The sequence below is a fragment of the Nyctibius grandis genome, chromosome 8, assembly GCF_013368605.1.
Source record: "Nyctibius grandis isolate bNycGra1 chromosome 8, bNycGra1.pri, whole genome shotgun sequence".
Lineage (NCBI taxonomy): Eukaryota > Metazoa > Chordata > Aves > Nyctibiiformes > Nyctibiidae > Nyctibius > Nyctibius grandis.
The window spans coordinates 17068602-17096317 of NC_090665.1; the positions used below are offsets into that span (position 1 = coordinate 17068602).

Consider the following 27716-nt stretch of genomic DNA (forward strand, 5'->3'; position numbering starts at 1 on the left):
TTTTAAAATATTATATAGATTTTATTTGTGCTCCACATATCGCAAGCAATTAACAACACAAAGATTCAGTTCCTCAGCTAGAATACCAAACTCTATACCAAGTATTACATGTACACAATACTTGCACAGTGACAAGCACAAGAAAGTACTAGTTGAGCACTTACTTTCAGAAATCCATACCAACTCTTAAAATCCATTTCAATTCTCTCATGCCACCCAGTCTACAATTTAAGGCATCTCCACACAGCCATCCATCCACCCACCCACTCCCATACACACAATTCACGTTGGAGGTGTTTACTTTTACAAAAAAATCACTATGTCAGTCAGGTACCATTTATTATTTATCCCTATAACTGTGTCAGCATTGAGATATGACAGTTAAACCAGTGTTAAATCAATACAATATTTACATAGCACAGCACATTAAGCTTGAGACACTCACTTGGGGGATAAAACCACATTTTAGAACAGGACAAAGGTCACCATTATTATGTGTTTGAAAACAGCTATTTACAGGTCCCTATGACATAACTATAATCTGTACACTGTTCCACGGGGCAGGCAGAAGCAGGATAGGCATTTATTTTGAGGGATTTTAAACATACAATTTGGAAGCATATTATTATGCTACCCTGAACGCCATAAACCACCTTAACATTCTCCAAGGTGGTCTCGTATCCTAGAATGGCATGTCCAGCTGATACAAAACAGACAACACAATGTTTACTTTGTGGAGAATTTTTTACTCCTGCTATTCAGTCATCTGAACTTTGAAGGCAATTCGTCCCAGAAACTTGTCACGATCATCTTCATTTTTTAAATTAGGTGAGCCCAGGATCTTACACTCAATTGTTATTTCTTCTTTGGTACTGTTGGAGTTAATTGCTAGTTGAACAGCCACTAGAGGCTGTAAATAGTGAGCCTAGTAAACAGAAAGACGGGGAAAATATTTGAGATAACAGAGTAAGTTAGCATTTAAATTAACATTTAATCCATCAGAACAGTTAAGAAAAAAGCTAATTAAGAACCCAACCTTTCAAAGCCCAGTCCGACTCAGGTGAGACTTTTTTCCAAGTTAGATAGTCAGGTATATATTCTTTTTACTATTTCTTACCTAATACATTCAACATAATTTAAGTCACAGACAGTATCTTTAAGAGGCATATCACTTTACTCCTTTCTATTACATTGGGTCCAATTTTTCTAGAAACCTCTACTTGAAACAGCCTCTGAAATTATATTCTTCCTTCCTATCCATTCCATTGTCTCTTCTGTTTGTTTTGGTTTTTTTTTTTTTAAATCTGCTAATTTAAGTGGTTTTTGCCAAAAGCATGATTCAACAAATACTAGTAAACTAGCTTTCCTTCCACCCTATCCCATTTACTTGTTCAGCAACAATGCATTCTACAATGTGTTATCTGTTTGATAGCTTTACACAGAAACCTTTCCTTGAACATTCTGACAGTATCCTGGTCAATCATATCTGGCGGAACAATTACAATTGTTGACTCCATTCCCTATAATAAAAATTAAAATTTAAGAATGAATGCAGAATTAATTTTTCTTTTGTCAATGCAATATTATTTCTCAAGTCCCATTCAATTAGGACAATGTGAATTCTCTTGTAAAGTGCCTATGAATTAAATAAGAGCTTATTTATTATACCCTGTTAAAGCAGCATTTCATCCAATATTCATAAAGTATTTCTGTAATTTATTTATAGTTTTTAGGTCAATACTGCTGACTGCTGATTAAGCAAAATTATTTTCTTGGTAAAAATTCATAAAAGCCAGTGGACTAAATATGACACTACAGTATTATACAAGCATAAGCCTTAAATTTTAATTGAACAAAATTTTGGGTTAGTTTTTTTTTTTCTTCATTAACCTAAGAGACTCCTTAATACATTTCTGTTATTTTTAGGCTATCTTCTCTACTTGTCTACCAAAGAAAGCACTACAGAATACTTGAAGCCTCATTTACAAAGAATGATGGCATGGAAGCTGATGTCCTAAAATCTTTAATGTGAAGTCCTAGGAAGAAGTAGACTGAAATAACTACTTTCCTTGGATAGTGATTTTACTAGCTCAGAAGTTTTCCTGTGCTCCTACAAACTTCAGACTGGGAGGGGGAAATGCAGCTCAAAATTCTCCGGTTGTAAGGGTGATGAGTTTTCTAAAAATCAGAAATAAAATTCCTGTATTTCCTCAGAGAAGTCTTCTCATTCCCAAGATTTTTCAAATAGATACACAAATTTTTATGATGTTTTGAAGACAGATGATACTAGAATGGACTTTTACTCAACATAAAATTTGGAGGGGAGGGGGGAAGAGAATCAGCATCCTCATTAAGCACTACATATCATCTAAAAAAGGTAACTTTCCCTAACGTCACGGGGTTGGGATCATTGTGCTGGGCAGCAAAAGGCAATTAACCATTCTGGACCATGAAACTGTAGATATTAGTACTTTTATGGCTCCTACCTTAGCACAAGAGCAGCAATATTAGTTGAGTCCTCTTAACTCCTTTACAAAATACAGTAATTCAACAATTCCTCACTAATATAAAAATTCTGTTGTAGAGCCAAGAAATCAATCCAGTCTCTTGAAACCTAGTCAAATACCTCAGCCTCTCACAGCTCTTCTTACTGCCTCTTCTTTTTCACAATATACTACTGTTACAAGAACTGAGCCTCACTTAAGCAAGAATCCCTCAAACCATAGCCCCTATCCCACATGACAAAGTGAACATGAAAGGACATTGAACCAAAAACTAAAAAAAAAACAAAACCAGAACAAAACAAACTTTAAATTGATTTTAAAAAAATTAAAGCTTTTTCTTAATCACCTAAGTCAAGCAAGGAATAGCATTGAGTTTTGCCTGACTTCATTACTGCCCTTTCATAATCTTCCCTTTTCCATCAGTATAGCAGCAAGACAGGAATTCTGTCAGGAAAGTTCTTCATCCTATCTTTGGTACAAACTACCTCCTGACATCTCAAGGTCTACTGATGCTGTATTTTTGTGTTTCTTAGAGAAGTAGTGCTCTCTTTCCCTAGTCTTTCATTCCAAGAAGGGGACAGAGTATGTACTAACTCTGTCAGTTGGAAGCACAGGTTGACAGTCTTTCTCTAATCTTGTATGTCTAAGAAAACGGATGGTTTACAAATTCAAAAAGTCTGGCAACAACATGGAAAACACAGAACTGCCCATAGTAACATGAAAGCAAATGTTGAAAAACAAACTCCTTCCTCATTAGTAAAAGCCATGGGAGGATTAAAAAAGCTTATGTTAACTGCTCTAAGTAAGTACAGAGTACACTGGAAAAATAACTGATAAAGGAATAATTTAGTACAAAAATCAATTTGGGGAAATTACAATCAACCACTATAGTATACTATGGATCTAATAGATTTATGTTTAAAAAGTACTTTTGTCTTCAACAGTGAACAGTGAAGATGTTTATTAGACTAAATAACTTGGTCAATAACAGGCAATATAATTTTATATTTGATAGAAGGTACAGATTTTCTGTATGTAGTTATTAAAGTTGATGAAAGAAAAATAAAAAAAAACTAAATTCAAGTTTGAAAAGAAATTGGAGTTTTAACGCTACGTATTCAGTCACTATAAAGTAGTAAGCTTTGGGGTTTTTTAAAACTTAAGTGTTCTTTAATTAGATAAATAAAATTGATGTCAGAATACAATGAGGGTAGATGGAGGACGCAAAGAAAAACAAAGATAAGAAAGTAATAATTAAAAAAAAAATCTGCTGCCTTGAAGTGCTTCTTCATAAAACAGAGCAAATAGAAAACGTGATCCCAGAGCCACAAAGGAATATAATCAACAATACCATAATGAATTATAAACTTAATATCCTATACATAAACTCAAAGGATTAGCTATTAGAAACTGTATTGTAATCTGAAGAACCAGTTCTCTTTTCCTGCTTTTCCCTGCATTCAAAAAGATTCCAAAAGACATCAGTGACCAAAAAGCAGCAGGTGCCCTTACTACTGCTAATATACAGCCTCTTCTTCATTAGGACAATGCCCAGTTTATTTCCTTATGTCTGCCAAAGCATATCTCTAATCTCACCAAGCACTGTGAAATTTCTGCATATGTAATATTCCTTATGAGTACCTCATGACAAAGTTCAAACTTCAGAAACAATCTGATATTAGTAATTATAAATGTAAACAGAAACAAAACATTTACAAAATGAAGACCATCATTAAGGCATACTTACATGCAAGCTTTTCCCATAGTATGGGAAGTACATTAAGTCAATCAAGCCTTCAGGAGGAAAATAATTTATCTCAACCATGCCTTCTTCCTGTGATTGGAGATAGCAACAAAATTAAAAGTTAACATCTGCTTGCATAAAAATGAATACACAATTAGAATTATAACCCAATGATAAAGTGCAAGATTCCTAAAAAAAGGCAACTGAGCTCCAAAGTCTTATAAATCTATTTTGGAAGTTATTCTTTTTGGCAAACAGTTACATGCTGCACACATCTGCTACAGTAAGGATTATTAACAGTAGTATTTAAATTAGTAATCAAGCCAAAACAGCTTGCCTTCATGTTTCCCTCATGAGTCAAAGAAAAGGGGAGAGGGGAAGAGGATATTCATTGCAATGAATAATTTAACAATCACCAAAAAAAAGCCCACATGTAAGTGAAAATCCCAAGTATCCACAAGCAAGCCTGTATATTTTGGTGAAGCAACAGCACATCTGTATTTAAATTAAAGTTAAAGATTAATTTCTGTTTAAAGCTGGGTTTTTAAGCCTCTCAGATCTGGACCAATATAACCCTTCACAAAGAACTATAGCCCCCTCCCTGCAATGGTGTCCTATCCCTAACATTTGTTCAGCTAGCTTTGGAATACGGGCTACCTAAAAGGAAACCCAAGTTTAAAATGGGGATGTTACTAGAGTTTCTGGGTGTCATCACCACCTTAGAGAAACAATATGCATACGTATGCCTTATCACTAGACTTTCCCCTGCAATCCCAAATCTTGTAATAAGAAGCATCTGCCTACAAAGTTGCTGCCTAATTTCTGACTAAGGAGTCACCCAATCTGTAAGATATACAAAATATGTATATATGATCAAGCTGTCCCAGACACAGGCTATCAGTATAGCGATACACAGACACATCTCCCTACATACAATATTCCTCAGGACCATGTATCCTGGCAGGATGTCAAACTACTGCAAGTTTAAACCACTAGGAAATGCCCACATCTAATGTGACCTTCTATAATAAGGTAATAAGCATATTACCACAATATAGGGAAATGCCACTAAAACAACACCCCCAAATGCTAAATGTATCTTCAGAACATCACTGCTTGTTCAGTGTCATTCACAAGTTCCAAGTGCATTAGTAACTTTCATTGTTTTTTCTATACTACCATACACAACAGCTGCAATTTTTAAAAGATACACTACAAAGCTCAGAAGACAAATGCAGCAATAGAACTAAGCAAAAGAGGAACACAACGATCAAAAAATAGTAAAGAATAAACCACAGCTCAAGAATACCTTCTCCTCGCCCCCTCAAAAGAACAAACAATATGTTGTTTAGGATATGGCCACATTCTTGTTCCTTTCCAGTCTAAATTATTGCAATTCTTCAATGTATGTTTATTAAGTATTTTGGATCTTGAACTAGAAAATTTAATTACTAAGTAGAAATGTGTTGCTTTTCACCATTATTTTTTATTTTATTTAAAGCTCATGCAGCTGAAAATACTCATTTTTCAAATATATTTATGAAATAATGGTTAAAAAATCAGAATACAGAATAACATAAGAAAGGAGTAGAGCTTTCGGGAGCAGCTAAACAGAAGGCATGCATGCAGTCATAAATATATATGCATTAGGCTATCAATGCAATAGCAGAGAGGTTCTGGGACGTGCAACTGCCTGTCTCATGCAACTGCTGTGGGGTTTGGGGTTTTCTTTAATAATTAATTAATCCTAATAAATATCCCTACACAATTTAAAAAAAAAACCCTACACCTAAACAACCTGCATTTGTTGAAGAGCTTCAAGAATCATCCCATTAGTGAGTGTCACTTTTTCTGCTTACCAGTTACAATTTCCACAAAGAGTTGCAGGCAGGCAGCAAATCTAAAAATCAGACCACTTATCTGGACAGACAGACTTCCCCCTCACTTACTGGGTCTTTATTAAGACTGTGTCTTAGAAAGAATAATTTTGCAGATGTTAAAATAACGTACAAAGACCCAAGGAAAGAACTTGGGCAAGACTGGTCCGTAATCATTTGAGTAGAAGAAATGGTATCACTGCACAAGATAAAGAGCAGTGTCCATTAGTAGAAACTGTAAAACATCTGAGATTTCTGTCACAAAAAGCAAGGTAACTCAGATGAATATGTTGACAATAGCGAGGCATGTTGTGTCATTCATACAGCCATTCTTCACTCTTGTAAACTAGAAAGTGATACCTAATACAAACTCAAGACGGTCACTAAATAGCAGAAATATATATATTTTGGAATTAAGGCTATTTTTCTTTTCTGTAGTTAAAAAAAAAATCATGCATCAAATCTACCAGTTTCCAGTAAAGGTAGTTTTAACTGGAAGGAGTACTGCTGCAAGATGTTCCAGTGCACGTGAAAGTGCGCACCTCCAGCCCCAAACTAAAGACCTAAAATGCTGATCTTCAAACTTCTTGGAAACACAATCCTTTTTTGGCTTGTTTGTCTTTTTGGAGATCCTCTATACTACAGCAGGTCAGTTTCTCCAGGGTGCAGGAGGAAGAATCAGCTGTAATTACTGTCTGACACTGCAAACACTCACTTCCCTCATCTACAGAAATTACAGTGATGACAGCTACCACTATGTGGGGCAAAAGGGGAAGCATCCCCTGCTATCAAGTGTGCTGACTCAAATCACAGATCTATCTAAAATGTTTCTATTTTTAAAAAATCCCACAGGAAAAATGTAGGGAGAAGAAAAGAATTGCCTCACAGGAGAATGCTTGAAGAACATAAACTTCAAACTCAAAACTTAGATGACGTTTCAGGTGGCAAAGACTGGCAGGATGTGCAGACAGAAGTAATGAACCTTATTTTGTATTTGAGAGACTTGTCCTCTTAATTAAAAAAAAAAAAATTTTCTATTTGAAAGTCAGATTGTGTTAAGTCCAGGCAGATGCTTCTCCAAATTGCTCTCAATATATGTAAAACTCTAACTGTAAAGAACAAGAAACATTTAAAAACACAGACAAAGGGGAAACGAAAATTGGTAAACAGCAAATCTACAGGTTTTAAAAAAAAAAAAAGTCTGCTCTACAATGAAGGGAACATGATAGTAGGATTTCCGCTTTGCTCAATTAAATCACCTTTTAAACAAAATTCATCTTTGTCACTCAGAAAAATTCCTAGTAAGTTACATTTGTGCTATGAACTGCACAAACATGCTCACATATTCTATGAAGCTAATACCTAGTGTGGGGTTTATGTTCAGTAATGCGTGTCACCTGGATTAAACTTTGCAATACATCCTGAATTCTTTTAATTCACATTTGCCGACAGCAACACAAAAGGAAAAAAAAAAAACAAAACACCACAACAGAACACATCAGTTACTTAAAGACTAAGCAAACACCCTGAATAGGAGAAGCAATAGAGAAGTACAAATGACCACTACACTTCACCTTCTGTTATGAGCCAGTATTTAGGGAACGTTCAAACACAGTGGCAGGTGTAATGCAACTTTAAAGTCATCTGCAAAATGCACAAAAGCCTATTGGCTATCCTTCTGCACCCTTCCAGTGTGCACACCAGAGGGTCACAGTTCACATCCTCATATCAACAGGATCCGTAAGAGCCACAAGATATTAATTCCAGGTTAGCGTTCGCCTTATCCACTACAGAAGAGGAAGAGACCATTACACAGCACTCATATCCTGAAGTGCCAAAGAAATAAAAATGGAATTGGAAACAAGGCCTCACAAGCTGATGCAAAGAACAGCGTAATCCTTTACATTTGAAGAGTTTCAATAAGCAAAGGGCATAACAGAAATGAGAAGTTCTGTAAAACTGAAGCATAGGCAAAAGCAGAAAATGAAAGTTGTTGATGCTGCTTTGTTGTCTACAGAGAAGAATGAATTGTAACCTATACTTAAGCTTTCCTAAGCAGGTAAATCATGATGAGCTAGGGCAAGAATAGGTTAATTTAAGATAAAATAGATGCATTCAAGTCACTGAAGTGAAAGTCTGAAGAAGTCACTGAAGAACTAACAAGATTCATAATCTTAAAATTTAAGAACACCACACTTGTGTAGATCAGAGAAATTCTAAATGCATATGGCAAAAAGCAGTACTTTGTACTTAAAGAAAGAGGATGCAAGAAAATACATACCATAACATACAATACAATTTAAGTATCGCAAAGGGTAAAAAAATAGCAAAAATACCCCACCAATAACTAAGTTGTTATCAAACTTATTCAAACTTATTCTTTTGCTAGTGAAATCAGCTAAGAGGATAAGAAAAAGCATCATCTGTGATTTGCTTAGTATAGCTTTTACCACTGTCTCAAAGAAATACAATCATCATAAAATAGGATTACCAACAATATTTCATAAATCACTTGAACATTAGTTCTCAACACCTCACAAGGCATTTCAGGTGGAACTGAAGATGACTGGATCCTATTCAGTGTTTTCAGTAAGGACTCATGAGATATAAAAGAAAGTTCATTCATTGATGGCACCAAGCCGTAAGTAGTTCAAAACACTTCAGAGAACTCGTTCCCCTTAAAATGATGACAAAAAATTACAGAGGGGGGGCCAAAAACAGCAACATGAAATTCAAAGCTCTGAACTTCAAGAAATCACATACACAAATACAGACTGGTGAACAACCAAAAGAAAGATCTAAGTAGTAAAACGATTAAAATAAAGACTCAATGTATTACAAACGGCAAATTCACTTCGAGACACTTTATTACGTCCAATGTGATGACAGAGGGAAAAGTTAACGATACCTCAGCTAGAGGCAAACTTCTGCACAGTTTGGGATACCACATTACGAAAAATTATAAACTAGAGAAGTCAAAGAAGAAAGAATACTAGTAAAAGGAGAAGGAATTTAATTTCTTTATTATAAAGAAACAAATAATTCCTCCAACAGAACAAAATTTTTTAAGCATGGACACAAAGAAATGAGTCTCAAATAAGAGAAGGAATCACCTTTACTTGCAACAGACTGTCATGGGGAGATCAAAACTTTCAAAGACTCCACAAAAATCAAGTACTAAAATTTATACCTACCACAGGTACCTAGGATGAAGGCATGAACTCTTACAGTATTTGTCTCATTAATTACTGAAATTTCCCAGCCTACACTTTTATCAGTCACCTCAAGCTAAAAGCCATGACTCCATCCCTTGCTTAAGCTACTTAACTTACCAAGGCTTTCACTGCTCCCCCAGCAGTCTAGGAAAAATATGCAGAAGTCAAAGTAATCACTATAGTTGCCATAAAACATTCTGTGTAAATCCATTGGTACATAACAAATATGCATAGATTAGCTGTTATTATAAGTAGTTTATACTCGATTTGAAGGCAACTTTTACTTGCACATTAACATCAGTTTCCACACTGTGTCTTACCCATAATTTATAAAATTGTCTAAGGTGCACTTGCAGCATGGAGAAAAAATAAAAAATATAGGTTATGAAATGAGAAAACAAAACACAACTCACAATAAATAAATAAATAAACATGACCACAAATTACATGTATGCATTTTCCTCGACTCGAAAGCAAGTCAGGTAGCTCAAATACATCTAAAGATGAAAGAACAAAAAACAACAAAAAAGTATAAGTACACTGAAGAAATTAAATACACTAAAACTAAACTAGATGTGCAGTAGATGAAAACAAGGAAAAAAAAAGTACAAAGTCTAACAAGAAAGGAAGAGTGAAATATATGTTTTGACACAGTATATTACTTCACTTTTCATGCTAATCACAATGAAAACTAACTACACACTTATTTCTTACATTCAGAACTGACCTTAGATGCACAGTGTATATGTGGTTCTCCTTCAGGCTTTAATCCAATTATCTAAAGGAGAGAAAGTTAAAATATTTATAGTTTCTTCCCTTTCCAGTTTTACAGACTGAATTTGAACTTTTCCCCCACTTAATACAACAGAGTTCATAACAGCAGCAAATCTATCTAGTGTCATTTTTATACGAAGCACAATTTTAGACTACGACTAAGATTTAAAGCATTGTTAAGTTAAAGCTCAAGCAGTTACAGTGGCCACAGAAAAGACTATTTTCTTATTTTACGTTCAACATGTAGCGTTAATCCCTCAAACCAGTTAGCAGTTCAAGTAATGTATAACATCACTGAAAAGTCAAATACTTACTCACTCAGTAAAGTTTTCATCACCTTACACAGTTTAGGAGTTACAGAATGTGTGACATTCTAATTACGTTTCTAGAATGCAGACATGAAGTAAAACACACTTTACCTGCACAGTGTTTTAGAATCTGTTACATAGAACAGTAAGCAAAACCAAAGAGCACTGCACTCCTTAAAACAGGGTTTTCAGATATTTCGATGCAAGTAATCAAAGCCAGTACATGTAAGTATCAGAATGCTCAAAAAGCTCATTTCATTTTACTCTCTGAAACACACGAATTGCTAGACGTTTCGGTAAATTACACTTATTCCAGAAGTGCAAATGTTTTGAGAAGCAAACTGAACACGTATTTCAGTCCTTTTCTACAGCTGTTTTTCATAAAGTGGTAGTTGGGAGCACTTATGCCAAGAATTAAAAAACAAGTAGGCACTTACTCTGTTCATTTTCACAAGCACGCAGGGAGTTCCTTTAGAATAGCCAAAGGTCTTATCTTCCTTTCCAGAGCATTGTCCAAGCTCAGAGAGGTTAAATCGACATGCCTTTTTAACAGCAACATCATTCTGATCAAAAATCCTTCCTGGTGTACAGTTTATGTTTTGGGATTGCTTTGAATCATCATATGCTATGAAACACAAATAGTTTGTAAATCAATGGTATAAAGCATACAAGTAGCCAAAAACTGCAGAAGCCTATATAAACTTCTAATTTGTAGTTGTTAGTTGTCTAGGAGTTGTCTCAAAGGATTATTTTCAGAGCGCTATGTCTCTTATACCCATCTTAACAACCACTTACTTTTTCAAAGCCTGTCAAGAAGTAGCACTGTACTTGAATGAAAGAATAACACTGTCTTGCTTTTCTAATCGTATCAATAATCACAACTTCATTAATTTCTGTACATAAACTAATTATGTATTCTAAGTTAATAATGTATTAAAAAAAAAAAACTATCAAGTTTTTACCTCGCAACTAAACCAGTTTTCCCTTTGCACATGTTTCTTTTGTAAACACACTGGAAAACTTCAAGTATTTCAGTGACTAATATTAAATTGCCTCTACATTTACATCAGGTCGTATAACTGATGTTATACTAACATCCCAAGTTGTTTCTCACTTTCTTGTGTTTCACAAGTACCCAGATCACGTTGTCACAAATGCTCATCTATTCACATTTAACATGTTTTGTGGTTTTGTTCCCCCCTCCCTTGCACCCCACCCCCAGCTAAGCATAAACAAGTAAAATGGGAAAAGAGTAATGTAAGTTCATCCTCAATGTGCAAGTCCAAAACTCCCTGAACTGCAGGAGAGGCAGGTAATCATGAAAAGTAGCATTCCTCCCAGGGACCCTTGGCAGAGCTCCAAAAGAAAAGCCTACTCATAGAAGCTTTTAGCAGGCACCAAAACTGCAAATCCAGATAGATTCAAGTTATAATTTGGGTAGCTAACAAAGCAACTCATGCACACAGGTGAGATTTTACAGCACCTCCTCAACTCTGACTTACCACTTTTGAGGGGTTAAACTTTCCAATATTTTAAATTGATGTCTATGTTTCTAGATTAAGTGTAAATACAGGCACTTATATAAAATCATGTTTGACTTGAACTAGTGATTTTGCCATCCTTCAGTCTTGTCCTGTGTTACCTTTTTTCTATGTTCTAAATTCAATGTTTTAATATTTCTGCCTGTAAATACTGTGTATCAGGGTGAAAATGAATAAATTGCAATTAATTTAATCTTTGTGTCCCTCATTTTTTAAACAGACAAACACTCAAGTTCCTAATACTAAAGGATTCTCACTCAGTTACCAAACCATTTAGATGAAGACTGATCAGTTAAGGCTTGATAAACTTTGCCTGCAAATACATGACCTATGTAATTTTACACTGAATTCTTTGGGCATATGTAATTTCTACATCTTGTAATATTTAAACAACTATGCCACCAAAACACTGGACTAGGACCCAAAACTCTCCATTACGTACTCCACTACTCCTCATGCTCAGGCTCCCTGTCCAATATAGGTATTGATACTCACCTTTTCCTGTAAAGTATATACTCAATAACACACGTCTAGAGTAAGCCTGAACTTGCATCAGTTTTCATTAGCAAGGTAACTACAAGCAAAAAAGGAAACTAATGTACTCAAAATTAAGACCCCTGAATTACTTGGGCAGTTTTAAGTAACTTACTTACATTCAAGAAATTTTCTAAGCGTAGAAACATATTCTGCATATGACTGGGCGTCACTCTTGTTAAAGTAAAATTCCAGTGCAGTATCTGGCTTTGGTGAAATCATAAGTCCTTAAAAAGAAAAAATGCAAGTAAAGGACTAAACAACATCTCTTCTCTACACCACTCTAACCTACTCAAAAATCATATCCAAAAATACCTATCTATCTGTAAAGAAACATCAACGTTACCCCTATATTCCGCAGTACTGGAAAGTAGTTCGTGTTTGAAGTTAGTTATCAAAATCAACATTACATGAATTCATACTTAAATTCAATCCAATGTATAATTCAATCCAATGTGCAATTCACAAACCAAACCCAACTGATTAGGAATAGCAAAATCAGCCAACTTAATCACTTTCAATCAAAGAATTTTACTGATTCACTTTCCACTTTCCATATTCAGCAAATTAAACTTAAAAAAATAATTGAAAAAATACCCAAAACCACACCCAGAAAAACCTCCATTTAAAGCTATGCTTCAAAGCTTTAGGCAACATAGAGTGAAGCTATGATTGTACTGATCTAATAGAAACCCACAAGAAACAAAGTATTTTTAAAAACTTTATAAAGCATAAAGATGGCTTGAAAGATTTCACATCAAAACAGACAAGCCAAGTTAGTTGTTAGTCCTTTCCTCCTCTCCTAAAACAGAAAGTTTAGATGTCACCTGTTTCATGGAGAATTCAAGAAACTTTATCAAACCACTGCATGTGTGTCACTTGAAGGGGCACGACTTAGGCTGTGGTAACTACGAACACCCTTGAGCTGCCTCCCAGGCTGCTAGCACCGGACACTGCAGCAGCCAGGGTCCCCCCGTCTGCTGCAGTGGGGGCCAACGGCTGGCTTCATGCAGCTGCTGGCTGAGGGTACTGCAACAGGGGCGATCTGCGGCCAGGGAGCCAGGACCGGCAGGAAAAACAAGGACACAGATTACCAAATGCTTAAGTCCAGCTTTGTGCTGAAGGATGAAAAAGGCAGACACTGACATGGAGTGTGGGCCCTTCATAGAGGCGAACTGTCCTTCTTCCCAGGATGTAGGTAAAGAAACGTACGGAGTTAAATCTTAGGGATTTTTTGTAGCAGATGAAAGCAAAAGGCACACTCTCTGCCAATACATACAGCCCCGTACCACCAGGAGCTGTCACTAACACGGATACCTAATGCTACTATTATTCAACACAGCTTCAGTAGCACAAGAAATAGCACTACACCACCAGATATTGAGAAGAGATTAAATCTGTTCAAAAAAGGTGTATGTTTGATTGCTTTATTCACACTACCTTAAGGTAACTCTTATTTGACATAAATAATTAGAATGGACAAAAACCCTACAGTTGTGATTAATAGATGAGTGTCCATGCATCTGTCTCTTCAAGTATGGCTGAGAACTGACATTGCAGTTCCACAAAAGAAAAAAAAAACCAACATATTTTTTATAAGATTAGTTTTCTTCTAAGTTAGAATATTAAATTTGTTTGATCAACACCAAATTTGGCATAAGGGAAGAAGTGCAATTACAGCAGCAACTAATTGTATCAGCTTAGGATGCCACGTAGTTTCCTATCCTCTGGCAAAACCAAATAAAACTAGATTCCCAGATGAATAAAATTTAAGGCAGAAACAAAATTCATCTCCCAAAAGTAAAAAGTAAAAATAAAATCAGGCCTTCTTTATACAAAATAAACATTTAAGAAGATAAGACTACAGTGGGAAGGTAAAGTCAGATAAGTTGTCTTCATGTTGGATTCTTAATACATTACTGTAGTTAATCAATCACAGTAAGCTTTGGAAAGCATATAGGAAAGTGCAATTAAGCAGCCCAGGTCTATTAAGGATTTACCTATAGAAATGACCAAGCTTCTTATCTGAAGGCAGGAATTATTACAAATACTTTAAATTGGGAAATAATAAAGGTATATACTAGAAATTTATCATAGACAAACATCTTTTAGATTATAAAAAAAACCCCCAGATATAATTTAATGCTTTTTTACTCTTTTTTGTACGATTTCCAGTAAAGCATAAATTCTCCTTTCTGCATTAGCAGCGGTTAGCTTATTTTCAGGCAAGCCACAACTAAATGCCTTAATGACTGACAGTCCATACAAAACTACAAATACCATTTTTGACTGCAAATTACTTTGCACCACTACAGTCATCTTCTGGCCTCCTGAACTGGGATTCAATAAAATACAAGATAATTATTAACAAGGCTGAAAAATTGTTGAAGGGGTTTTACATGCTAGGGGGTTTTGGGGGAGAAGAGATTGTTATTATCTATAGAATTACACTGTAAACGAAGGACTTAGATGGTGTTTTTCAAAGTGAATATGACAAAGTAACTAAACTAGTCATCAATGAATGAAACAATAATTTGAAGAGATTTATTGCTTCAGGGGAACTTCAAAAACATCCTAAGAGGAAGGGACTGCTCCACTTCCAGTGGATCACAGTCTGCCTAGAGACTATGGTGTAAATTCCACAGAAAAAGCTATCTGAAGGACTGATGCATTGACTGTGAGAGATGCAGGATTTGGGCTCTTTTAGAGGAACAGAATTAGCAGTCTCAGCATAGGATCACATCTAGGATTGAAAGAGATATTACATTATTCTACAATTCCAAGAGGGATTTAAAGAAAGGTTTTTAAATCATATGGATTTGATTGATACTATTATATCCCAGTTGTACAATGCAAGTCAGATATCAATTATAAAATAAATCAACTGTGAGATTTCCAAGTCTGTTTAACACAAGAGTAAAACCTTTGACCTACGTCATCCAGGTTTTGTGTGAAGAATTTTTTATAATTTAAAGTTTTACAGCCAGGACCATGACATGTTTCACTGCAAGTGAAAAATGACAGTTAAAGAGAAACATTAAAACAGAAATAAGCAATTTTATTAACTTCTATGTATGAGTAATTAAAGACATTGTTAATAAAATTTAATTCAGAAATGTTATAGGAATTCTTAAGTTAAAAACTAATTGTGGCATACATACTTACAAACATCCCTTATCACTTATTTCAAAACAAAGGAAAATTAATACCCTGAACTACGAGAGGCACAACAGAAAAAAAAAAAGTCACTCAAGTCCAGTATTAAGTCACAGCTACCCACAGCTCCATCCACTACCAAGGTTCTGACTACCACAAACGAAATGGGGAGAAATGGTCAACTAAGTCACCTTTTTTCTTTTTTTTTTATTTTTTTTTTTCTTTTTTTTTTTCTTTTTTTTTTAAAAAAAACTAAGCAGGTCTTTTTTATTATTTTTATTACTATTACTATTATTCTTTCCAGCATTTAGCCCATTCTTAGCTTGAAAAAAACAGCACAAATCCTCAAGGATCTCTTATAAGAAGAGGATACTCATTAGAGAAGGCCTGAACACTACATCAAAATAAATTCTGTTCAGAATCCAGAGACATTTATCACGTTGGCCCAATTGCAACTGGCTCACACAAAGATCACTGTATCAACATAAGTGTTGATGCAGCTGCAAGATGCTGGTTAATTTTAAGGGTTTGGAGTTCAAAAAAAGGAAAAAGTGTTTTAAAAAATAATGTTGTCTAACTTACGACAACATATTAATATTGCATAGCCATTTAGTTTTGTTGTGTTTTAAACATAAATTTGGTCCCTAAGCCAAGCTGTTATAAAATTTGAGATATCTTATCAAATTTTCAGGTGGCCCAATCATTTAAGTTGCATATACAAGTCAAATACTTACATTCTCCAGAAACAGTAACTAGAAAACACTAATCTCTTTGGTGTAGTTAAAGTATGCAGAAGCATCTTTTAAATCTTTCAGAGTGAAAATCCTTAATTTTTTTCCAATATGGAGATACACCAAAATAGAGCCTATAATGACAGATTTTTGTGATATATTTAAAACAATCTTAAAAAAAAAAATAAAAGTAAAAAAATAAGGAAAATAAAAAATAAAAAGAAAAAAGAAAAAAGACAACCACCTTATTATTCTTTTTTATTTGTGCAGGTTTTATTTTTCTATCACATACAGCTCCTTGAAGCAGCCAACAGTGGGACTGGATGGGCATGTACACAAAGGAAGTAGTTCCAGGAAGCAAGACACCACTTTTAGTGGCAGCTACATGTTATGTGGACTTATCTTCATCATAAAACAGGACCCTCTCTCTTCAGTGAATCCCTACATAATAGGTCAACAACCCCCGGAATCCACGGACACTCCATGTCGATGAAGGCTATCTAATACTACAATGAAAACTCTGGAAATGCCTTTGCATCATAGTCCTTACACACTCTTGAGCAGATCACCCCCATAGCACAGCCTTCCTGTACTTTCTTCAAAGTATCAAATACTAATCACTGGTGGCCTTCCACCTGATCCAAGAGAACTGGTTTATAGCATCTTTAAAGCAGTTTGATTAAATGATAATCCCACTTCTACAACAGCATGTTGTATGGATATGCAGGTAAAATTGCAGTCTACGTAAATGACAAATTCAACTGAAAAGAACTTAGAGAAAAAACAGCAAAAGTTAGCCCATACGTACAAAAAGCTACTGACTGAATTTATGCTATAAACTTATATAACTTGCGTCACACCACGTTTTACCTTTGAAACCTGTAAGTAATTGAATAATAATCACACTTTCCCATTGGCAGTTCATACTTCAAACAAACTCTCAAATGAAACTTAGCTGTTAAACCACACAGAGGTTTATGAAAAAATAAATACACTGTTACCTGGACTGGAAATCCGGTCGCGATATTTTGGTATATCACTGCTCAGTGTCTGAAGCATAACCCACATTGTGAATGTGAAGAGTGCTGCTAGGAAGCCATAAAATACCAGATAGAATAGTAAGATCAAACCTGTAAAGAAAAAGCTAAAATTACTATTTTCGTTTCAGCTAATTCCATTACCTATTTTGAAAATCAAAATGGGAAATAATCAATACAACATTTGGCTTTGGTTGCTCCCCCACAATCCCTTGCCACAGCTAACTGTAGTTATAAATCAGTATGCTTTTAGCATATGTACGTATTGCACAGTGCAGAATAATGCATGCAAAAGAGTTTTCTTCTTACTTTCTGGCTCTTAAAATTTACAGGGCATTTTGGTATTTCTATTTCTAAGAGCGAATCATTACAAACCACTCTTTGGGCTACATAGGAAAGCTGGTAAAGCAGTCCACTAGAAAAAAAAATAGTTTCACTTGTTCAAGGGAATTATAGTTTTGTATCTGGAAAGGAAGGGGTAGTAGGGAAGATGAAAGAACCGAGTGAAAAGATAAAACTATTACACTGGGTCTGGAACAGGTAGGAAGCAATTGGTGCTTTAATAACATACTTGATATTTGAGAGAACTCCACACAGAGCTTTCATTCACACGTATGCCCTGTTACAAGAGGCTTCTCAAGGTGAACGTGCTTTCTGCTGCGTATTTTTGAAAACAAACCAAGCCTTCTACTCAGACTTACAAAAAATCTTTGCCTAACAAATCCACCTGCTTTACCAATCTACGCCGGGGACCCGGGAATGTTCCTGGAATTCACCAATTACATGGATGTTACAAGCTTCAACTCGACAGTTGCTTAGGGAACAGCTCCTCAAAACCTGAGGAAACAGCCTTGAGGAAACAGCCTACTTCGACGCAGTACCTCTCCACCACTTCACTGCCACAAATCGCTAAGTGTTGCCTGTTCTTCCCCCCCCGGTTTTTCATGATGCACGCACAGACACACACTCGGGGCACACAGATCAGCTGTTTGCTGGCAAGACAATGTAACAGACAGGCCAAAGGTACAATCTTACCGTAGAGATGGCAGGGACTCAGATCAGCTGCAGAGATTTTCAAAGAACTTTCTGCCCTTTTCCTCAGAGGTATGATGCATAACCCTCATTTAAAAGCCTTTTAAAATTTGGGACAGCTCAATTATTTTAGTAACTAAGTTTTCAAACAAGGTTTTGTATTCTTGCCTTGTTTGTTTTTTGACCCTGGCGGAGACATGTTAGCGTGTCGCATTAAAGCAACAAAATAACAGCATACTGTTTGCTACATTTCCTTGGTTTTGCTTTCCGAAGTTCTGAGAATACCTATTGATGATTACTATTAGGTTACCTTTCAAAATTTACATTTACCTGGAGATAGTTCCCAACTAAAGATGAAGCACGTATACTATAGAGATGGAAGACTTACTAAAATATATTTAAAATCCAACAGAAAGTGTTTTACTAATCAAGTATACAAAACTAACCTAAAAAGTGTGTGTGATTCTGCTTTAAGCTTGAACACTTGAGACTTCAGGACACGGGCACAGACATTGTCAAAAAGACTGGGAGCTGTACAAGTATTGAGAAATTCAGATGCTTGCACAGAGAGCCATCTTCAAAACCTTTCTAATTCAAAAACATAACCAAACAATGATGCAAATTCGATTTTTATGAAATATTCTAGCTATAAGGCTGCTATCAGGAAGCCACAGAGGTATAACTCAGGTCAAGAAAAGCACATCAAAACCATTATGCAACATCCTACCACTAACACTTGATTATATGAGAGAATCAAGTGCAGTATTTTTCACCCTTCCATAGAAAAGGAAAAATCAAAAGCAAAAATGACTGTACCCCAGTGATGAGTACTGTCCACCGGAAGATGACAGAAGGAAGCCTAACGCCTGGCTCCTATCCCAGAAACCATGCTGGCATTTTGCAGTGAAGTATTTTCTAGTGTACTGTACTACACTACCCCCCGTAATTTATGACTGCTAAAGACACAAGTACCTGTGTTACTTCTGGAAGAATCCAGTGTCCAACAAATGCCCTTACAAAACCTTTGGCCACCTCTCATTTTGATCCCTACAAGTTAGTCAATTCTTGAATACACTTTCATCAAGCTGCCTAAAAAGTACACTTTCCATCAAGTGACCAAGTCATTCATCGATCAGTTCCAATAGAACAGAAAAAAGTTTGACATTTAAGACAAGCACCTTCTGTGGTAATTAGCATAAAAGCAAGAAAGTCAGGGAAATCTTTTTCATTGTGCTATTTCAGAATACATCTGTATTTTAATTTCCAAAAGATGATGCCTAAATTCACTGAGTAAGAAACAAATTAAAAAAAAAATCCCTGCCTGTTTGTTTATTACTGATGGGCATAACAGCCCCACGGTGGTGCACTTGTAAGCAAACACGGCCCTAAGTACAGTACTGCTTTGGGCCAACACTACCATAACATCTGCAACACTGGCCTTGGACCCCATCTTGAAGCACCCTGAAGAGCTGATCCAAGCCTGCTGCAGCTCTCTTCCTTTGCTCCCTCAGCCGAGGCAATGGTGCCTACACAGCCTCACTGCTGCAGCGGGGAAGGCAGCTGCTGGGGTCCCCCTGCCCTGCCACGAGCTGCAGCGGGGCAGACCTCCTACGGGTAGGCAGTCCCTGGGGAGCCCTCACGCCCAAAGAGGGAGCATCAGTACTGGGGAAAACGAAAGGGACCCCAATGTCTAAAACACAGTGATCGACTCTGTGGTGGAGACTGCAGTGTGAACAGTCCCTTACAGAGTCCTTGTCCCTCCCAGCAACATCTTATCCACCGGGGATGCAGCAGTAACAAGGCTAAAAAGATTGTTTCTATTCACAGCCCTGAAACTCCCCTAACCTCCCACAGTCGGGGGAAGCGTGCGTGCACACGCACACACACAGATTATTTTTAATCTTTAATATAGCTTGTACATGCACTGCAGAACACTGACCACCAGATTGAACTGCCCCATTTATGCTACTCTGCCACATTAAAAAAAAAGGGAGAAAACAAACAACAAAAAACCCCTCCGCAGCTTCCAACAGCCCCAAACTGAGTAAGCTGCTCTTTGTGAGCCTATTAGTATTAATTATGCTAAGCTAATCACAGTGAACAAGCCATAACCTGTCAAGAAGCTCTGCCAAAATAACTTCACATAAGACTGGATTTCTTGTCAGGAAACAAGATGTACCCAGGTCACAGTGGAAAGCTATCCTCCACGTTTACTCCCAGGAAAGTACAGCTACCACATCTAACATGCAACTCAATTCAGTTGTTGCAAAAAATCTTGCTACACCAAACCCTTCGAGTGTGTCAGTCTTTGACACTAGAACTATCACACAAGGAAAACTGTCAAAACCAAAATTCTGCATTACAGTTTACCTAGCTGGGTTTTTTGTTTTCTTTTCTTTTCTTTTTGCAGGGCATCACAGTACAAAAACCCCTTCATATCCTAATCACATGGATAAGCAACAGTCAAATCTGGAAAGCTGCTATTTCTGAACCAACATGTTGGTGCCATCACTAGTTGGAGTTCATTTGCAGGGATCAAAACACTTCTCCACTATGAAAATTAGAATTTCTGACTCTGGGGAATGCAAGGTATCACGTACCTGGCCATCATTTCCATGATGAATGCAAGCTTTCCAAACTTTACATGGCAAAAGTGATAAAAATCATGTCAATTTGTCATAAACCAGACTGGCAGATCAAGCTGTATGTAATACATAGGTAGATATATACAGGTATCAATATAAACACTCTCACAACAGACATAGAAGCAACTATTCAACATTATCTGCAACAATGAAGATGAAACGCTGTCTTTATGGTTTCTTGGATCCCATGCTGCATTGATCCCATCACCTGAATGATCATTCTTCAGTATCTTTAACTAGTGGGGTTTAAATACCTCAGTAATGTTACTAGTGACTACCACCACTGCCAGCAACAGCAAGAAGGACTTCTGGTCCACCTGCAGATGCATTTCCTTGCCGTAAACTAACATAACTACACATATTAGATAAGCACTCGTTATGTTTCAATTTTATTCCCTAGACACTTGAGAATTATTGTTTTCCAAATTTTGGGGATGGTAGAAGGAAGGAGAGGGAGAAAGAGGGAAGGAAGACTTCAGGGAAAAACAAAACCTCGGTCCTGTGCTACAGTTTATTTCACAATAAGCCAAGCATCCCCATATAACATGGCTAAACACTTCAGGAGACAATAAAAATTGTCAAGTGCAACAATTAAAAGAATCACAAAAGCCAGTGCTTAATGTCATGATTAAGCATTTATAACACAAAAAAACCCTCCAAACCCCCAAAATACCCTCACTGTACCAACAGAGCTTACTGATACCTGCAACAAGAGAAGGCAAGCCTTTTTTCTTCAGAGCAACCTGTGTCATGGAAAATAAAATATTCTGATTTCTCAACTATTAGTTTCTTACGATAGGCTGTATCATGGAAAAGTTTAGTAAGATTTTGACTGCAGTCGTATTCCTGGCTGTGCAGGAATTTTTACATGAACTGTCCATCTGCTGCAATACAAAAAAAGGGCACTGCGTCTCTCTCCACAGCTTGGACGTGTAAGTGCTTCTACTGCAATGGCAGACAGTGATGCCAGAATGTTTCATATTACACTACCTGTGAAGAAAGCTAAATCACAACAAAACCCTGCTCAAAACACTGATAAAGAACACCAAAGAATCAAGTCAGAAAAGTCAGAAAAGTTAAAACTTTGACAGCACTGCATGTCCCAGCAAGAACTCAGGGAAGACTAAACAGAAGCAGAACTGGATCTTTTGTTAGGGTGACTGACAAAACTGTATATCCATTGACATGGTGGAAAGCTTTCCTAAAAATAAGGTGTTGGGGTTTGTTGGTGGGGTTTTTTGTGTTTTTTTGTTTGTTTTTTAATTTCAAGCACATATTTGTGCACTGAAGGATACAGCTAAGCATTCAAAAGTGTATTCAGTAGGTCCAAATTTCTATGTACCTCAAGACAATGCCACCTCTACCTTGAACACCTTGACACAACTAGCTTTACAGAAAGGCTTAAATAGGCTTGACATGACATCTAGTACGACCATAAATGAAGCATTGCTAGAGTCTATATTGCCTTTTTTTTTTGGCACAAGTTATTCTTCTGTAACCTTGTGTAAAAAGCATTTACTCTCTATAGTGTAAGATTATGCACAGATCTGAGGGCACAGTGAGCATCCCATTACAATACTTTCATGATGATCTCACTCTGTTCTTGCTATAATTCCAGGCAGGCACAGCACCTTGCCATCACAGGCAGAGCCAGATGCTAATCTTCCCTTTATTTACAGGAAGGCCTCACATGGAAGTCTTCCAAGTTCTCCTCTCTTTGCCCTACCTGATTACACCCTGTGAGGAACCCCACGACTGACCTTCCTTCCCATCATCTCTACAAGGACTATCAGTGCCCCTCATGCCTTGTTGCTGAGAACACCAACAACTCATCAACATTTTTTTTCAGTATTTTCTGTCTCTTTAATATGACAAAATATTATGCCAGATAATTAAAAGTGTAAGGGTTTTTTTTTGGGGGGGGGGGGGGGTGTTAGATTTGGATACTGATTTGCGAAAGATTCAAACTGAATTATCCCTCAAGTCTGCAAAAAGCAAAGTAAAAATCTCTTAATTTTTTACAGCAAGAGGACACTTAGTACAGGGTTTTTACCAAACTGTAAAAGGCCACTCTTTACCAAACTCTGAAAGGCAACATACCTCTGTTATATGACAAATAAGTGTCAGGAGCTGCCTGTGTTTGATCTTTTTACAAATCCTGGTGTAGAAATGGCAGATAAAGATGAGTACTCCAATGCCATAGCACTGAGATTCACAGAAAATCACTGCCTTGCAGTTACAAATTACACAAGCCTCCAGGACTCTCTCAGACTAGGGCAAAACATGCACATACTGTGAATAATTATTTAACAGTTTCTCTACTGCTTCTGTCTTATTTCTATGAGGAAGCTGTCTTGAGACAAGAGAAATATGCACAGAAGAATCAGAGCCAACTGAATTCTTATCATGCTGCCCCTGGAGACACCACAGCTCAGTGGACTGGCAACCAGAGCTCTCTTCTCCTACCTCCCCGCCTTACAGAGGCGAGAGCGGCAACAGAAAAGAAACAATAGTCAGTAAGACTGCTCTAAGCTCACATCAGTAATGCAAGGGCAGAAGTGAGACCAAATGCTGCATATTCTTCTGTGCCAACAGCGCCACGCCATTAGTATTCTGCAATTTAAAAAAAAAAACAACCAACAAACCAAGAAGCAACACACCACCCCCCAGAACAGTCAAAGACTATAATTTACTTAATATATATAACTAAATTAAATAAGCACAATACATTAATCACAAAATGCCAGGACAAAAAAAAATACTGATCAAAAAATACACTGACAATGTATAGTGTTGCTGAATAGTCACCTCTTAATGTCTAGGCTAAGGAAAACGTATATAGTACTAACCACATACCAATGACTTAAACCACTTAAGAAAACGTATTAATGAAGCAAAATCATTCCAAGTGCTATCTAAGCCTATAAATACTTTCTCAACTTGGAAAAACATGTTTTATCAAGGGAGCTGACTGTAGAAACTCAATTAACCAACTAAGTCGTACCAATTTCAACTGTTATCTATTGGCCTTGGACTAGCACAGAACAGTAACATCGTAAGTGACTTATCCTACTAGATAGGTTTAAACAGAGAAGGTTGTTTCAATTTCACTTTCTTTGAGAAGTTACAAGCTATTTCTAACGTGCCTACAGTCTTTGCACTTGTCAGATTCATGACACAGACTTCTGCAATCCATACACCCATTCATCCAGCCCACGCAGTTCAGGAAACCTGCCTGTACAGAAAGATCACCAGACAACAGCATAGTGGAAATTTCCTCTCCTTTGCTATTCCACTGGCAGAGTTGCTCGCAAGCTCTTATTTCCATCTGAATGGAGGAGAACTCATGTCAGAGATAGGGCCCTCTCTTGACAAGACAGGAGACATTGGCACCGCAAAGAAAGCACACCCCATGCATAGTCTGAAGGCTCCTCCTCGCTATTTCAACATTAGTATTCATTGAGATTGTGTCAAGGCCAAGGATGTATTGGCCTATTCCTTTACGCCACGCTGAGATTCTTGTTGGTTTTGTAAGCACAACTATTAAGTATACCAACTACATCCAAGTTTTGGAAGGAGACGCAGCATTTTCTGAAGTCAGTAAATATGTCCCATGAGGACTGAAGAAACATCCTAATATTAAGCATTTATACAAGTGTTTAATATGAGAAAACATCCTCAGAAAATCCAAATATTTTTATTGGAAGCAACAAGATTATGATAACATGCTTTCCAGCTCAGAGGAAAGCAATGGGAAGACTACCTGAAAGTAGGAAAACAAACACTGCCTTCACAAGCTTTACTGGAGAACCTTCATTTAAAGCTTCGTTTAAGAAATATCAAAGGCCCAGAAGCCCTATGTTGGAACAAGTTTAGCACACTGACGCACAAAGACACACCACGATCATTCTTCTGTAGGCTAGCTGGAATCGGGGTTCATAAACGTTTTGGGGGTTTTTTCCCCTCTCTGACCCGCAGCTAACGTCTAGAAGTACAAAGGCAATTCGCGCTCATTCATTCCCCCTTTCCTGCGGTGCTGGAGAACGGGGGGGCGGTGGGGAAGGGATGGAGAGGAGCGGCTGCACGGACCTGCACGCCGGCTGCCGCCAACCGGGAGAGCCAGGCGCGGGGCGGGAGCCGGCCCCGCACCTCCGCGGCGGAAGCCCGTCACAGCCGCACCGCGGCGGCCCCCGGAGTCCCCCCGCTCTCCCCCCGTCCCTCCGCGGATCAGGCGGAGGAGGAGCCTGCGGGCCCCGTTTGCTGCATTTGCGTACTGAGGCGGGCGGGTGAGTCAGCTCGGGACGGGCTCCCAGAAACTCCTCTTCCTCCCCGACCCCCACCTGCTCCGCCAGCCCCCGCCCGCCCCCCGCTGTCACGGCCGGAGCTATTTTTAGACCAGCGGGCGGCGGCGGTTGTAACGGTTACCGGGGCGCGTGCGCCGCGGCCTCGCGGGCCGCCTCACCTGGCCGCCGCGGCCCCCGCATCCCGCTCTGCGCCGCCGCATCACCGCAGGGGCCCTCCCGCTGCCGCCCCCCGCCGCGCTCGGCCTCGTCCCCCGCCGCCCCTCGCCCTCCCCGGCGGCCCGGGGCGTCTCGCCCGCGCCCCCAACACCGCGGCAGCCCTTACCCCAGCTCTTAGCCGTACGCCCCAGGAACTCGCCGCTGTTGGGGTTGTAGACGAACTGCCGCCACTCGGCCATGCTCTCGCGGAAGGGCTTCTTCGCTTCCTTGGACATGGCGAGGCGAGAAGCGGCGGCTGCGTCGCGCACCCCGGCGGCAGAGCCTCCCCAGCAGAGAAAGCCGCAGCGAGCGCCCGCTCCCAACCGCTAAGTAACTGCGGCCGCGGCGCCCGGCGGGAGAGCGGGCGGGGGCCCCGTCACGCACGGACCTTCCCTCCCCACCTCCGCGGCGAGGCGGGACCCGCCGCCACAGCGTTCCGCCCGCGCCAGCCAATCCCCGCCCGCCGCGCGCCTGCCCCCTGGCGGCCAGCGGCCGCGCGCCTGGGGCGCCGGGACCCGGGTGCTCCCTTGTCACGCGGACCTGCCTCGCGCCCGCTGCGGCTCCGCGCGCGGCGGCTGCGGGCACCCGCCGGGGGGCTGGGGGTGGGGGGGGGCGGCTCTGGCGCCTCGGCGGCGGCCCTGAGGTGCTGCGGGCCGGCGGCAGCGAGACGCCGCCATCTCTGGAGAGGGAGATGTGCCGCGGCGCCGATCGCGCCCTAAATGGCACCTGCGGCGCCCCCGCCCCGCTGCCTGCCCGCGGCCCGGCCCCCTGGCCTCAGCCGACTGCCGGCCACGCGTGGGGACAGCGCCCTGCGGCGCAGCTGCCTGCCGAGCCCCGTGCTGCCGCCGGGCAGCCTTCAAACGCTGAAGCGATCCCGCCCGCTCCCCGTCATCAATTGCTCTGTGACACCGTGGTGTTTCTACAGCGTTGGAGGATACGTGGCGGTACGGGAGGGTCGGCGCGGGATGAGATGCTGCTCTGCAGGAGCTGTTACTGAAGCACAACTATATTAGAAAAATATCAGAAGACAGAAAGGTTCACAAGTGTAGTTCCTGTCTTGGAACTTCCTTTAATTGTGCCACCATCTTGAAACCCTTGTAAAAGAACACATATGTGTAACAATGCTATAGAAGGGGTATTGATAATATGACTTCTTTGAGCGTAAGACCTCAAAAACTCATTTGCTGTCACACTCCTAAAGGTCAAAGTAAGAATAGCACAAAAAATCATTCTCCATCTCTCAGTTGACAGCAGAGGAAGAGACTCCATTTACTCTCTGTCATGGATCAAGAGCTCACCCCCTTAAATTCCCTCTTTCCCCGTTACTAAACAGAGCAGTGCCACTGCACACCACCAGCCCCATCGCTCAGCCTTGCGGGTCAGCTCTAATGTATTCTCCCTCATATATTGCTCAGCCAAGTAAATAATGGACCATGAATTAGGGACTTCGCAAAACTCAGGTGTTAACAGGAGAGCTACCACATCAAAGCAGTTCTTAAAATAGTCAGTCAATATGCCAGAGACCAAACCTGAATGAAAAAGCCAAGACAGACTACATCTTAAAAATGTAAGAGCAACAATATAAGAGATCTCTTAAACGGGGAATTCAGTGTTTATCAGCATGGTTAGTTTAAATCTTTATGACGGTTGCAGTATTATCCATGCCAGAAAGCAATAAATGCGAAGCATAAAGTACAATAAACCCATTTGCCTCCTGAATGTCTGATTCCAATAGTCTCTTTTCTTCTGTTACAGTACATCATCTAAATCATTCTATTTGCTCTAAAACAACAACAGAAAATAACATATCACTCTGTGTCACACTGATCAGCTAATATATTCCATTCCAGGCCAAAAATAAGCCATTTCCATTTTTCTTTTTTCTTCTAAATGTCACCCAGCAAAAGACTAAATGCCATTCCATTCTAACAACTGCTTGGCTGAATTATTTTTCCCAGTTTATTCAAATAGGTATCCTGCACTCTTAAGGAATAATATGTCAGCAAAATGTGCCTATAGCCACCTTTTTGGATAGGGCACCGTATTGATTCAGTAACATTAAAATTTACTAGATACAAAGACTGGGGGAGTTAATACAGATTAAAAAATCAGATTGCCT

The 27716-nt window shown here is 38.8% G+C and overlaps 1 protein-coding gene across 2 annotated transcripts; it reads right to left on the reverse strand.

Annotated features, from left to right (window-relative positions):
• Window positions 1–26029, reverse strand: ATP1B3 (ATPase Na+/K+ transporting subunit beta 3). Of its 2 annotated transcripts, XM_068406613.1 has the most exons (8): window positions 25725–26029; window positions 17386–17514; window positions 12617–12724; window positions 10860–11047; window positions 10068–10118; window positions 9458–9484; window positions 4252–4338; window positions 1–925 (listed from the first exon to the last, which is right to left on the reverse strand). In XM_068406613.1, exons 1-8 carry the CDS (start codon window positions 25831–25833, stop codon window positions 755–757), a joined length of 870 nt encoding a protein of 289 aa, XP_068262714.1. In that variant the 5' UTR covers window positions 25834–26029; the 3' UTR covers window positions 1–754. The 2 variants fall into 2 exon arrangements, with proteins under 2 accessions (XP_068262714.1, XP_068262715.1); XM_068406614.1 differs by lacking the exon at window positions 9458–9484.
• Window positions 26030–27716: the final 1687 nt, after the last annotated feature.